This window comes from Elephas maximus, chromosome 1 (assembly GCF_024166365.1).
Source record: "Elephas maximus indicus isolate mEleMax1 chromosome 1, mEleMax1 primary haplotype, whole genome shotgun sequence".
NCBI lineage: Eukaryota > Metazoa > Chordata > Mammalia > Proboscidea > Elephantidae > Elephas > Elephas maximus.
Genome location: NC_064819.1, coordinates 3,083,406 through 3,097,412, shown reverse-complemented (window position 1 = coordinate 3,097,412; position 14,007 = coordinate 3,083,406). Strand labels below are relative to the sequence as shown.

The 14,007-nt window shown below is 43.4% G+C and overlaps 1 protein-coding gene across 1 annotated transcript in view; it reads left to right on the top strand.

Moving 5' to 3' along the window:
• Window positions 1-4,160: 4,160 nt before the first annotated feature.
• DRD3 (dopamine receptor D3) overlaps window positions 4,161-14,007 on the top strand; it is a 52,901-nt gene continuing 43,054 nt past the window's right edge. The window contains exon 1 of the mRNA XM_049877004.1: window positions 4,161-4,430. Coding sequence (XP_049732961.1) covers window positions 4,161-4,430 — 270 coding nt within the window. The remainder of the gene's footprint in view (window positions 4,431-14,007) is intronic.

The window sequence follows — 14,007 nt, the reverse complement described above, 5'->3', positions numbered from 1 at the left end:
GAAATGTGTCATGCAGTGACAGCCATGATTAGGCTAATCTCTTCATCCACTGAGAGCTGCAGAGATCAGGATTGAAAACTAATCCAGACCACCAAGGCAGCTACTGCCTTTGCTGGTTCTGGAGCAAGGGTTCCCATGAAGACTCATACACTCCATGTCTAAATGTTTTACAGTCATAATTAACAGACTGCTAAATAAAATGTTTAATCCACCTACCTTGCAAATATACTTTCATAACAACCTGGAAGGCCAGGTTTGAATTTGGAATTTCTGAGCCCTTAGGAGTTCCATACAGAATGTAGGTGCACAGGAGAAGCCGGATCTTCACCCCCATCTTGCTCCCCACCCTGGTGCCTTGATCCCTTCTCTCTCCACCTCAGGCTACACCCTGCACACCAGGGGTCTTCACACACATGTGTATGGACACACCAGACCCTCCATCCAAGCTTCACCAAGCGGTCACTGCTTGGGCTCAGAGGCCCACACACACATGACACAGACCACTCAGGATGACAGGGCTGTAATGTGGCCTGTGCTGCCCTGAAAGCAGGCTCTGAGCAGTTTGGGAAGCCTTCTATGATCTTGGTGCTCAGCATATGGTCTAGAATGGAGGTGTGACTCTTGGTGGACCTCCCCTGTGGACTCCTCATCCTGTGGGGAAGGTGTCATGGATTGAATAATGTCCCCCCAAAATATATGTCAACTTGGTCAGGCCATAATTCCCAGTATTGTGTAGTTGTCCTCCATTTTGTGATTGTAATTTTATGTTGAGAGGATTAGGGTGGGTTGTAACACCACCCTTACCCAGGTCACTTCCCTGATCCAAGGTAAAGGGAGTTCCCCTGGGGTGGGGCCTGCACCACCTTTTATCTCTTAAGAGACAAAAGGAAAGGGAAGCAAGCAGAGAGTTGGAGACGTCATACCACCAAGAAAGGAGCACCAGGAGCAGAGCGCATCCTTTGGACACAGGGTCCCTGCACCTGAGAAGCTCCTTGACCAGGGGATGATTGAGGAAAAGAACCTTCCTCCAGAGCCAACAGAGAGAGAAAGCCTTCCCCTGGAGCTGACGCCTTGAATTTGGACTTTTAGCCTACTTTACTGTGAGGAAATAAATTTCTGTTTGTTAAAGCCATCCACTCGTGGTATTTCTGTTATAGCAGCACTAGATGACTAAGACAGAGGGTATGACCAGAAAAGGGCCAGCGTGCAGCCCTCTAAAGCACAGAGCCCTGGGCAGGAGTCACCAGCCTCCAGTAGAAAGACTGCACTGTAGGCCACAAGCCTTATGTCTTCCCCCAACATGTGGCTTTGATGTATTTTCTACCCTTGGCATGTAAGCCAACCCAAAAACCAAACCCATTGCCATCAAGTCAATTGCGACTCATAGCAACCCTGTAGAACAGGATAGAACTGCCTCATAGGGTTTTCAAGGAATGGCTGGTGAATTCGAACTGCCAACTTTTGGGTTAACAGCTGAACTCTTAACCACTGCATCATAGGCATGTCTATATTTTTTTTCAGAACATGGTGAATTTGTCCTCCACAGACATATACAAACGTGGCTCTCAGAGCCCAGGGTCCCTTTTCCAGGGCTGGTCCCAACAGGTTGGCATCACAATGGTGGGCACTGGTGGCTTTTCCACCCGTAGTCCAAAGTCCCCACAGTTTGAAGGTTGGATCTTCCCAATAGAATGATGACAATAACAGTGGTGGCTTTCAGACGCCAAAAAAAGTAGTTCTCCATGGCCTGGAGGGATTAGAGGGCCTGTATACGAGTTCTACCATTAATAAGCTGTATGTCTTAAGACATGTTATTCATCGCTCTGAGTCTCAACTTCCCTGTTTGAAAAAATGAAGGCATTGGACTAAGCCAGAGGTTAAAAATTGGTAGTCTATGGGTCATTGGCCTGTGGGCATAAGATTATTTGGGGGAAAGGGACAACATAGGGCTTAAACATTTTTTGATTAGTAACTAAACCTAAAAAAAAAACTAAACCCATTGCTGCTGAGTCGATTCTGACTCATAGAGACCAAATAGGACAGAGTAGAACTGCCCCATAGAGTTTCCAAGGAGCATCTGATGGATTTGAACCACTACACCACCAGGGTTTCCAATTAGTAACGAGTCTTTAAAAATTGGGAGGTTTCAAATACAAATGTACACATAGATTTTTCCTAAATATAAAAACCACTATACTGCCTCTAGCCCCCATTGCTCTTGAGATTTTCTTCCACAACTCAGTCTCCCAAACCCACCATGTCTAGTGTAAGGCACAAGAAAGCATGGGAGATTGAAGGAAATGAAGACAGACAGGGAGGCAGGGGAAAGGCAATGGAGGCAATAGGGAACAGGAGGGAAGAAACAAAGAAAGGAAAGAGGAAGCTAAAAAGAAACAGGCCAGTAAGAGAAAAGTAGCTACCACTTCCGCAGCACTCCAGGTGCCAGGCGTGCCTTTGGTGCTTCACAGATGCAGCAGCTCACTTAATCCTCCCCAAAACTCTGAGTGTTTTCTCCACTCTACAGAGGAGGACATTGACGCTTCAGAGAGGTTAAACAACACCCAAGGTCCCAGAGTTAGGATGTGGCAGAGCTGGGACTCTAATCCTCTGATGACTCCTCATCTCACTCAGAGTGCACGGCATGGTTCTTTCAATGGCCCTGAACAACCTCCAGGCCTCACGCCATGCTGGTCTACTCCTCCTCCAGTCACACGGCCTCCTCACAGTTTCTTCAACAGACAAGCCCTTCCCGTCTTTGTACCTGCTGTTCCCTCTGCTTGGACTGCTCTTCCCCACATATCTGCATGGTGCCTTTCCTCATCTCCTCCAGGTCTTCACCCAACTGTCACCTTCTCCGTAAGGGCTTCCCTGATTACCCTATGTAAAAATTGCACCTTCACTCACACTGTACACACACAGACACACACTCCTTGTCCACTCCTACCCCCATCCCTGGTTTATTTCTCTCCATAATTATATCATCATGGAACAGACTACGTGGTTTATTCATTTTGTTTATTATTTGTCTTCTGCTATAGGATATAGATGTCATGAAAACAAGGATTTTTATCTATTTTGTTCACTGTTCTATTGCTTAGAATAATGCCTGGTATATAGAAAGTGCTCAATAAATATTTGTTGAAGCAAGAAATCAAGAATGTACCCAAGCAGAAAGACAACACTCAATACAGGGGAGGTCAGCACAACTGGACTAACCAAAAGCAAAGAAGTTTCCTGAAAAAACTGAATGCTTCGAAGGCCAGTGTAGCAAGCCCAGGGGTTTGGGGACCATGATTTCAGGAGACATCTAGGTCAGTTGGCATAATAAAATCTATTAAGAAAACATTCTGCGTCCCACTTTGAAGAGTGGCGTCTGGGGTCTTAAACCCTAGCAAGCAGCCATCTAAGATGCATCAGTGAGTCTCAACCCACCTAGGTCAAAGGAGAATGAAGAACACCAAGGACACAAGGTGATTATGAGCCCAAGAGACAGAAAGACCACATGAACCAGAGACTACATCATCCTGAGACCAGAAGAACTAGATGGTGACTGGCCACAATCGATGACTGTCCTGACAGGGAACACAACAGAGAACCCCTGAGGGAGCAGGTGAGCAGTGGGATGCAGACCCCAAATTCTCATAAAAAGACCAGACTTAATGGTCTGACTGAGACTAGAAGGACCCTGGTGGTCATGGCCCCCTGACCTTCTGTTGGCCCAGGACAGGAACCATTCCCGAAGCCAACTCATCAGACATGGATTGGTCTGGACAATGGGTTGGAGAGGGATGCTGGTGAGGAGTGAGCTTCTTGGATCAGGTGGACACTTGAGACTATGTTGGCATCTCCTGCCTGGAGGGGAGATAAGAAGGTAGAGGGGGTCAGAAGCTGGGAAAATGGACATGAAAAGAGAGAGTGGAGAGAGAGAGTGGGCTGCCTCATTAGGGGGAGAGTAATTAGGATTATGTAGCAAGGTGTATATAAGTTTTTATGTGAAGAGACTGACTCGATTTGCAAACTTTTACTTAAAGCACCATAAAAATTATTAAAAAAAAAAAATGTACCCAAGCAGCCAAGCTCCAAAGAGTCTGATTTTACCAACACTGTTTTCTGTCTCCTCTCAGGCAACCCCCTGGGAGCCACACCCATCCCTCAGGGCCATGGCACCTCTGAGTCAGCTGAGTAGCCACATCAACTCCACTTGCGGGGCAGAGAACGCCACGGGCACCAGCCGAGCTCGCCCACACACCTACTATGCCCTGTCCTACTGCGCCCTCATCCTGGCCATCGTCTTCGGCAATGGACTGGTGTGTGTAGCGGTGCTGAGAGAGAGGGCCCTGCAGACCACCACCAACTACCTGGTGTTGAGCCTGGCAGTTGCAGACCTTCTGGTGGCCACCTTGGTGATGCCCTGGGTGGTGTACCTAGAGGTGAGTGAGCCCCAGAGGTACACTGCCTATATGACCTCTTGTCCCTGTCTGCCCTGAGCTCCTGGCCTTCAAAGCTCAAAATACTTCCTGTAGTGAGTCCCTAGGACTGAGGAAGGAGAGCTCCTGCCACTCTCCCTTTAATGAGAGAACTGAAGCTGTGTGTGTAGCCACCAGCCGGCCTCACTCACATAGTCAGAGCCACAGAGCTGGGAATGATTCTGTTCCCAGTCCTGCAGCATCCAGATGACTAGACTTGAGTGATGGGACTCTTCCTAAAAATGTCCCACATTTGCCTCCTGTGCCAGTTGCATCTCAGGATTGAATGGCTTGGGAGAGGGCGTTAGTGGCTATTTTCATCACTGTTTCAATATATGTGGGAGTAAGGAGGGATGCAGAAGGAATTATAGGAAACCCTCCCCCCCACAAAAAAAAAAAAAAAACTTGTTTGTGAATGAATGAGAGGAAAAGACAGAAAGAACTATCTGCAAATAGATCATACTTCTTTTGATGGTTCCATTGCCCTCCAACTTGGCTCTTTCCTCCTGGGTACTCACTCTCCACAGAGTATGCTACCAAAGAAACAGACCAAACATTCACATTTATATTTTTGATGCCTACATTAATAGTACAGAGCCCTTGTCAGTCAGATAACACAGCAGACCCTGGAGAATTCTTCTGGGGAAAAACATTTCTTAAATTTGGAAGTATTTTCATTTACAAGTGCAAAACAGAGTGAAAAGGTGACCAAGACAAAACGTCCAGTCGCTAGCAAGGAAATCAGGGTGCCTCCAGTGTTCAAGAAACAGATACTTTTCACAGGAAAACATACAATAACTAAAGAGTTTTTTTTTCCAAACACCTTAATATACTATTAATATTTCTTCTCTGTAGTGTGTGTCATTCCAAACAGGTGTCCAGTGACGGATCACCATGATGCTATGCTTAAGAGAAATTAAGGTGCATCAAAGTAATATCCCAGTTAATATTAATAGTGAGGGTGACATTTAATTAAGTATGACATATCACAAGAGGGCAAATACCTTGAGCATAGACTGCCTATGCTAGTACCCATATTAAAGAATGGCGGGTAACTAAAATTAGACTTATGATCTCAAGGGAGAGACATAAAGGAAACAAAGAAAATAGAGAAAGAAGAAGAAGGAGAAAAACAACTAGGCTGATTGGGGTAGATTGAAAAGCTAAGGAGAAAAAATGTATTTATCCCTCCCACCCCAGTTAGAATTATCCTTATGGTGAAGACTCTTTTAATTATCTTGACTTTTCTGTCAAACCAATTAGACTCAGACATCCTTGAAGTAAAAGACTACGTCTTTTTTTCTTTTTCTTTTTTTTTTATAGCCAAGCACACTCTACCTGGCACATAACATGGACTAAATAAATATTTGATACAAGAATGATTAAATGAATCTGTTTCGTAATGTACACATCACATGGGCAATTCCTGCTTTTGTCTATTGTTATAGCCAGATCTTTCTCTTTTTTGTGCGTAGATGAATTATTATTTTTTTACATCCAACAATAATGAGACTGAAAAGGAGCTAGAAGTATGTAAAATCTCTTTCAAGAGTGAGGCAGATTATAGGTGTCACAAACTAGTATGAGTTGGTCAGTGATTCATAGTGCCACCCCTGAAGTGTTTCAGTCCATCCCTTTACATTACAAGGATTCTTAAGTCTTCCAGCAAGATGCATATCAGAAAAAGAAAAAAAAATGCAGGCAGGGAGGACCTTCACTGTGATGAGCATTTTAATTCTCTCTGAAATAAAACCAGGCTTTTAGTGTCTGCAACAAAGCACTTAGGGCCACTCTTTGTCCATTTGTGATTGCTTGCAGGGCTCTGGTTGAACCATATTGGAAAACCTCTGTATATGTTGGTTTAGGAGATGGGTGTTGTGACTACTTCACAATAGAAACTCACAGCATTCCCTTCTAGTAACACCTGCCAATCTAAGTGGCGCCACCATTCTATTGCTGAGCCTAGAAAAGCAGCCTGAACCTACAGAGAGCTGGCATGAAATCTTGTCAAGTTTTGGTGAAGGGCTCTGTAGGTTGTATCTATGGGTTAACCCCCATGAGAAGAGCTCTGGTGGAGCTCCTCATTCCCCTTTGTAAAAACCAACATGTTCTCTGTCCAATAAGTCAGTTGGTGTAGGTGCTCAGTAATCACGCACATGGTCAAATGAGTCTACAATCATGTAAAGAACATTTTGGGGAACAGAGACATCTCTCCACTGGGAAATGGGCATTGGGGACCTCTTTTTTGGTCGTACCAACTTGCTTCAGGCCCTAGTCAAAGCAACTTTATATCCATGCATCACTTTCTCCAATAGTCAAGTGAGAATATGTCTCAATAAAAGAAGGTCTATGACTTAAAGCAGCCATAATTAACAGGCAATCAGTTAAGATATTAGAAAATTAGAAGACTTTAGTCCAGAAGACCAACTCTCCCCACTGGACTGCAGGCTATACTTTTCTTAGTCTCAACTACTTCACTTTCTGTGAATCTCAGAGGTAGAGATAGTGTACCTTCATGAAGAAGAGGGTACTTTGAGCCCTTAAGGGTACTGTGACTATACAAATCATTGTGTCTCAGAGAAGAGCAAAAGTGTTATTCTTACTAACTCATCCTAATGATGACACAGTTGACCTAGTAATTACCTAAGAGCTCCCTTGGAAAGAAGAGAGAGTGCAATGTTGATCATAGAGATTTCTGTAGGTTTGAAGGCCCCCAGGAGGGTAGGATACAAACGAGAAGAACGCCATTTGGGAGCCACTGGGGCTGCCAAATTCACAGCCTCACATGCTTTGATTTGAATACTTTCGTCTTGTTCAAAGGGAATAAGACTTATATTTTGCCAGACACAAGTATTTATGAGTTAGGAATGTTTTGCCTGTAAATATTAGAAAATTTAACTAGTGTGACTTAAACAAATAGGGGTTATTTTATCCACATTAACAGAATTCTGAAGGAAGGCAGTTGGTGTTGGTCCAGCTGCTCCATGGTGTCATCAAGGACTCCTCCATTCTTCCTCTTCATCGTCCTTGGCAAGCTGACTTTACTTCCTCATGCTACTCACAAGGTGACTGCCATAGCCCCAGTATCATGGCTGTATTCTAAAGTAGAATGGGTGAAGACAGCAGGAAAAACTGGGGCCTTTCCCTAGAGTGGAAACCCTGGTGGCATAGTGGTTAAGAGCAACGACTGCTAACCAAAGGTCTGCAGTTTGAATCTACCAGGCACTTCTTGGAAGCTCTATGGGGCAGTTCTACACTGTCCTATACAGTGGCTATGAGTCGGAATAGGCTCTATGGCAACAGTTCTGGTTTTTCCCTAGAGTGGTTGTTTTTTTGTCAGCGAAGGGAACACTTTTCCAGAACCATCTCCCCAAGGGACTTCACTAAGTCTAATTGGCCAGAATTGGATCATGTGGCCACTCCTAGCTGCAAAGGAGGCTGGAAAAGAAAAAGTAGAAATGCGGGTTTCATTAACAAGGAGGATGTGGGGGTGAGGAATTGCTGTGAGGTAGGCAATAAAGTATCAGCTAACTCTGCCTTTACTGGAATTCACTTGGATGAATGTCATTCTAACACAGGGTGGTGCTATGAAGAAGACTCAGAACTGTGAGTCAGAAGACCTAAAATTAAGCCAATGAAATGGAAGTGACGACATAATCTTCCCTAGCTTATAGGATTGATGTGACACTCAACTGCCCTCAACTGAAAGATACTTTTGGGAACCTCAGAGACAGTATGCCTTCATGAGAGAAAAAAACACATTGAGCCATTAAGGGAACTATGACTATATAAATCCTTGAGTCTCAGAGAAGAGCAAAAGTGTTACTCTTACTAGCTTGTCCTAATGATGACACAGATGTCCTGGTAACTAACAGCTCCCTTGGAAAGAGGAAAGGTGCAATGTTGATCATAGCTTTGAAATCTATAAAGCGTGATATATAAAAACCTCAGTTAGGACACTTTCAGCTGTCAGTAAAAGAAAACTCAAATCCAATTGGTTTAAACAAAAAACAGAATTCACTGGCTCTCACAACCAAGAGCTTTAAAAGTCCAGCAATAGCTTGTGCTGCAGGCGCAGTTTGATCAGGGCTCTGGCTCTGCTCTCTTCAATTCTCTCAGCTCTGCCTTCTTTCATATATTGGCCTCATCTTCAGAAAAAAGGTCTCAGCTGTAGGCCTCACGTGTATACACTGCACCGTTCACAGCAGAAGAGGAAGCCCATGTCCCAGAATTTCCAGCAGAAGTATCAAGATGTGCTCTGATTGGATTGGCTTAAGCCACCTGCTTTTCTCTGAACCAGTCACTGGATAGAATTGGTTTAGCATAGGTTCTGTGTTGCTCACACAGAGCACACCAACTGCTCAGGAATCACATGGATTCTCAGCCGAATCCAAAGACTATTGGGAAGAGAGAAGAAGACAGTCAACAAGCACACCACCCTCTGGCTTTTGTTGGCATCATTCTCATCATTAAGGCACACAGGAGCCTGGACTTGGCAGTATATAAAATGAGACAAGCAGAGGCCAGGCGCTGACACGTTTTGATCCTCTCCACCCTCAGAGAAGTTCAGTACAAAGACCATGCAGTTGACCTTACGGTAGATTGTATTTCAGAGGGCTCTTGCTTGGTTGTCTCTTCAATTCAGTTTGCTGCATTTTCTCAAACAATCTTTTCTGTGCCATACCACATAGATCTATCTCAGACTCTCTCAGGTTTTTTAATTTCCTGCTTTATAGGCTGCAGTCTGTTTGGAGGTCCCTCTTCACACACTAACATCCCATTTTGCTCCACTCAGTTAAGCACCTTTTGTGGTGTTTAATGCACTTATATCAGGGCAGAAGGGCAGTGCAAGCAGCCAAGAGAACATTTGGAATACTACACTCGGGGTACTTGGGTTCCAGTATGGACAGGAGAAAAGGGTCCAGGGTTAAGGAATGCTGACAATCAAAATAGAGCAGGGTGGGTTCAGGAGGGAAACTCCCCTCAGAGGAAGTAATCTTGATCAGATAGTGACAACAAGAAAAGAGCAGCAATTTCTTTGGAAAGGAAGGGTGTTTGGGCCTTGTAATGATACTGGTCATTGAAAATAAAGAATATTTTTAAAAGGAGAGTTTTTCCGTAGTTCAAAAGACCCCAGACGACAGCAATGTAAAGCCTCTCCACTGGATACCAGAAACAGGAGGTTCTCACAAACTCTTCACCAAGGTCTGGGTTTTGATAAAAGTCTTAGGCTACGAAAGCAGTGGAGTCCGTGGGTGGCACTGTTTGGAAGATTGGAGGTTTGAGTCTACCTAGAGGACCCTCAGAAGAAAGGCCTAGTGATCTGCTTTCAAAATGTCACAGCCTTGAAGACCCTGTGGAGCACAGTTATACTCTGGCGCACATGGGGTCTTCATGAATCGGTATTTCCTGGGTACATGGTGAGCTCTCCACTGGGTGGAAAGCTTCCTCGAGGCAGTTTTGGCACAACACACACGTCTGACGGTCACCCAAAGTATCAACTCAATGACAATTGGTTTATTAAAGCAGGAAGAGCTTGGAGAGTATTTTTGCCCTTGTTTCTAAGGTATGATCCAACCACATAAACTTCCTGGTGGTGGGCCTTGAAGTCTGCATTTTTAATGGCCTCCTCTGATGATTCTTATGCACCCTAAAGTTTGAGCAGCTCTGAGCTAAACTTTCCTTTTCAGGGAATGCTTGTTAAAAAAAAAAACAGACCGCTGGGTCCTACCCTCTATCTACAAAACTGGAATTCCCAGGAGTGGCCCTCGAAGTCTAAATTAATTGTAACAAGCTCCCCAGCCCTAACCCCAATCCCACGCTGGGTGACTCTTTTGCAGCTTGCTGGTCATCTGCTAGAAACAAATGAGGTTTGAGAACCACTGTTCTGTAAAACTCCCACTTCACAAATGAGAATATTGGGATTCAGAGAAGTTAAAATCTTTATTTATTACCCTATCTTGCCCCATAGCAGCCAACTGGAGTGTGGGGGAGGGGGGTGGTGTATCCCAAGTGTGGCAAACAAAAATGGAAAGAAGAGAATAATTAAAGAATAATTCCATTGTTGCCCCTTGGAGATTGTGATGGTTAAGATTGTGCGTCAACTTGGCTGGGCCATAATTCTCAGTGTTTTGGCAGTCCTGTATTGTTGTGATCACTTCCCAGTTGAGATCTGATATGTAATCACCCCTACGATGGAATCTGCTGTGAGTACCCAATCAGCTGGAAGGGAATTTCCTTGGGCATGTGGCCTGCATCCAAATGTAAGCGGATGTTCTGGCAAGGCTCTTGGGCTTTTGCTCATTCTGGATCCTGCAGCTGGATCCTGTTCTTTTGACTTCCAGTTCTTGGAACTTGAGCTAGCAGCTTACCTGTGGTCTTGCCTGCCAATCTTGGGATTCATTGATCTTTACAGCCTGTGAGCAAGATCCCTGCTCTCTGACCTGCTGATCATGGGTTCCATAGCCCCTATGGCTATGCGAATCAGGAGAAACCTCTATCTTGATCCAAGAACTTGGGACGTTCCAGCCTCTACAACCACATGAGCCATTTCCTTGATATAAATCTGTCTATATATATATGCTTTACTGGTTTTGTCTCCCTAGAGAATCTAGCCTAAGACAGAGATTTTCCCAAAACAACTAAAAATCCATTACTTTAGACAGAGGTTCTTAACCTAGGAAGTCCATCAGCTTGGATGTAAATAAAATTACTTGTTGTTGTTCAAATCCACCAGCCACTCCTTGGAAATCCTATGGGGCAGTTCTACCCTGTCCTATAGGGTCTCCATGAGACAGAATTGACTCAACAGCAATGAGTTTGGTTTTTTGGTTTTACGCACAGTAGAAGAAATCCTTAGTGTCACTAATAGAAATCGCAGATATTTCTATTTTCCAAATCACATAACAGTTGCTGCAGACATCTTGTGATATCATTTACACCCAGTTTTATTTTAAATTACAGGAGTTTTTAAACCTGCCACTAGATCTTGCTATTTAATGTGTTATTAAAGAAGCACACATATTTAAAATACTTTGGTAACTATATTTCAATATAATTGGTATCCTTTGTGGTCAATTATATTTTATTTTACAATTTAAAAACATTCTTCACCTTGTGCACCAATGTTCATTGCAGCACCATCCACAATAGCCAAGAGGTAGAAACAACCCAAATGTCCATCAACAGAAGAACGGATAAGAAAAATGTTGTATATAGGAACAATGGAATGTTATTCAGCCATAAAGAGAACCTCAGTTCTGATACATGCCACAGCATGGGTGAACCTTAAAAACACACTGAGTGAAATAAATCAGACACAAAGGGACAAATATTGTATGATCTCACTTATATGAAATATCTAGAATAGGTAAATACATGAATGCCAGAGTTCATTAGTCATTACCAGGGGCAAGTGGGTGGGGGCAATGGGGAAGTATTGCTGAAGGAGCACCGAGTTTCTGTAAGGGGTGATGAAAAATTTTGTAAATGGATACTGGTAGTGGTTGCGCAACACGTTGGATGTAATTAATGTTACCGAATTGTACAGGTATAAAAGGTTGAAATGACAAATATGTATGTTTTATTACAATTAAAAAAAAAAAAAAGATTCTTCAGAGAAGGGGTCCATAAGGCCAAAGGAATCCATGGAACAAATAATGTTTATGGAGCCTTGCTTAAGACACAGCTATTTCTGAAAATATCATGCCCCCTTTTCCCCAGATCAGTGTTCCCCAAACCTGCCAGACAATAAGAATCTCTTGAGGGATGTATTATTTTTGAGTGGGGCCTGGGAATATTTTGTTTCACAAGAGCTTCAGGTGATTTGGAAAACGCTGCCTTCTAATCAATAAATTGGGAAATGCCGCCTTAGGCTGTGTCTGTTGAAAATCAATAGACAACTTCAGTACCTGAAAACATTTTTCTGCTTACACCCTCCTTCTGTACTGCCAAAGGAGTTAGTTATGTTCATTAGCAACCAAGAGTAACACCACCTGGCTGTTGTACAATTCTGAAGTGAGTTATTCATTAAAATTTAGGAGAAAGGTAGAATCCTGTCTCTAAAGAGCCTTAACTCAATCAGATTTGGTTTTTTTGCTTGTTTCTGCTCAGAACCTTTCATGTTCCCCAATACTTCATGCTTATCTAGCTGTCACCACTTATGGCATTGTATATCATTACTTCCTTACCTTCTGTCTTCTTCCCCCCTATTAACCCACACCTATTCACACAAGTGTCTGTCAGTTTGTCGTACTTTGGGGGCTTGTGTGTTGCTGTGATGCTGGAAGCTATGCCACCAGTGTTCAGATACCAGCAGGGTCACCCATGAAGGACAGATTTCAGCTGAGCTTCCAGGCTGAGACACTAGGATGAAGGACCCAGCAGTCTACTTCTGAAAAGTACTAGCCAGTGAAAACCTTATGAATAGCAGAGGAACATTGTCTGATATAGTGCTGGAAGATGAGCCCCAAGGTTGGAAGGCACTCAAAAGATGACTGAGGAAGAGCTGCCTCCCCAAAGTGGAGTCGACCTTAATGATGTGGATGGAGTAAAGCTTTTGGGACCTTCATCTGTTGATGTGGCACAATTCAAAATGAGAAGAAACAGCCGCAAACATCCATTAATAATCTGAACCTGGAACGTATGAACTATGAATCTTGGAAAATTAGAAATTGTCAAAAATGAAATGGAATGCATAAACATCAATATTCTAGGCATTAGTGAACTGAAATGGACTGGTATTGGCCATTTTGAATCTGACAATCATACAGTCTACTACGTTGGGAATGACAACTTGAAGAGGAATGGTGTTGCATTCATCATCAAAAAGAACATTTCAAGATCTATCCTGAAATACAATGCTGTCAGTGATAAGCTAATATCCACAAACCTACAAGGAAGACCAGTTAATACGACTATTATTCAAATATACGCACCAACCACTGGGGCCAAAGATGAAGAAATAGAAGTCTTTTATCAGCTGCTGCAGTCTAAAATTGGTTGAACATGCAATCAAGATGCATTGATAATTACTGGTGATTGGAATGCGAAAGTTGGAAACAAAGAAGAAGGATCAGTAGTTGAAAAATATGGCCTTGGGGATAGAAACAATGCCGGAGATCGAATGATAGAATTTTGCAAGACCAACGACTTCTTCATTGCAAATACCTTCTTTCACCAACATAAACAGAGAGTATACACATGGACCTCGCCAGATGGAACACACAGAAATCAAACTGACTACATCTGTGGAAAGAGACGATGGAAAAGCTTAATATCATCAGTCAGAACAAGGCCAGGGGCTGACTGTGGAACAGACCATCAATTGCTCATATGCAAGTTCAAGCTGAAACTGAAGAAAATCAGAGCAAGTCCACGAGAACCAAAATACGACCTTGAGCAAATCCCTCCTGAATTTAGAGACCATCTGAAGAATAGATTTGACACACTGAACACTGGTGACCAAAGACCAGACGAGTCGTGGAATGACATCAAGGACGTCATGCATGAAGAAAGCAAGAGGTCATTGAAAACACAGGAA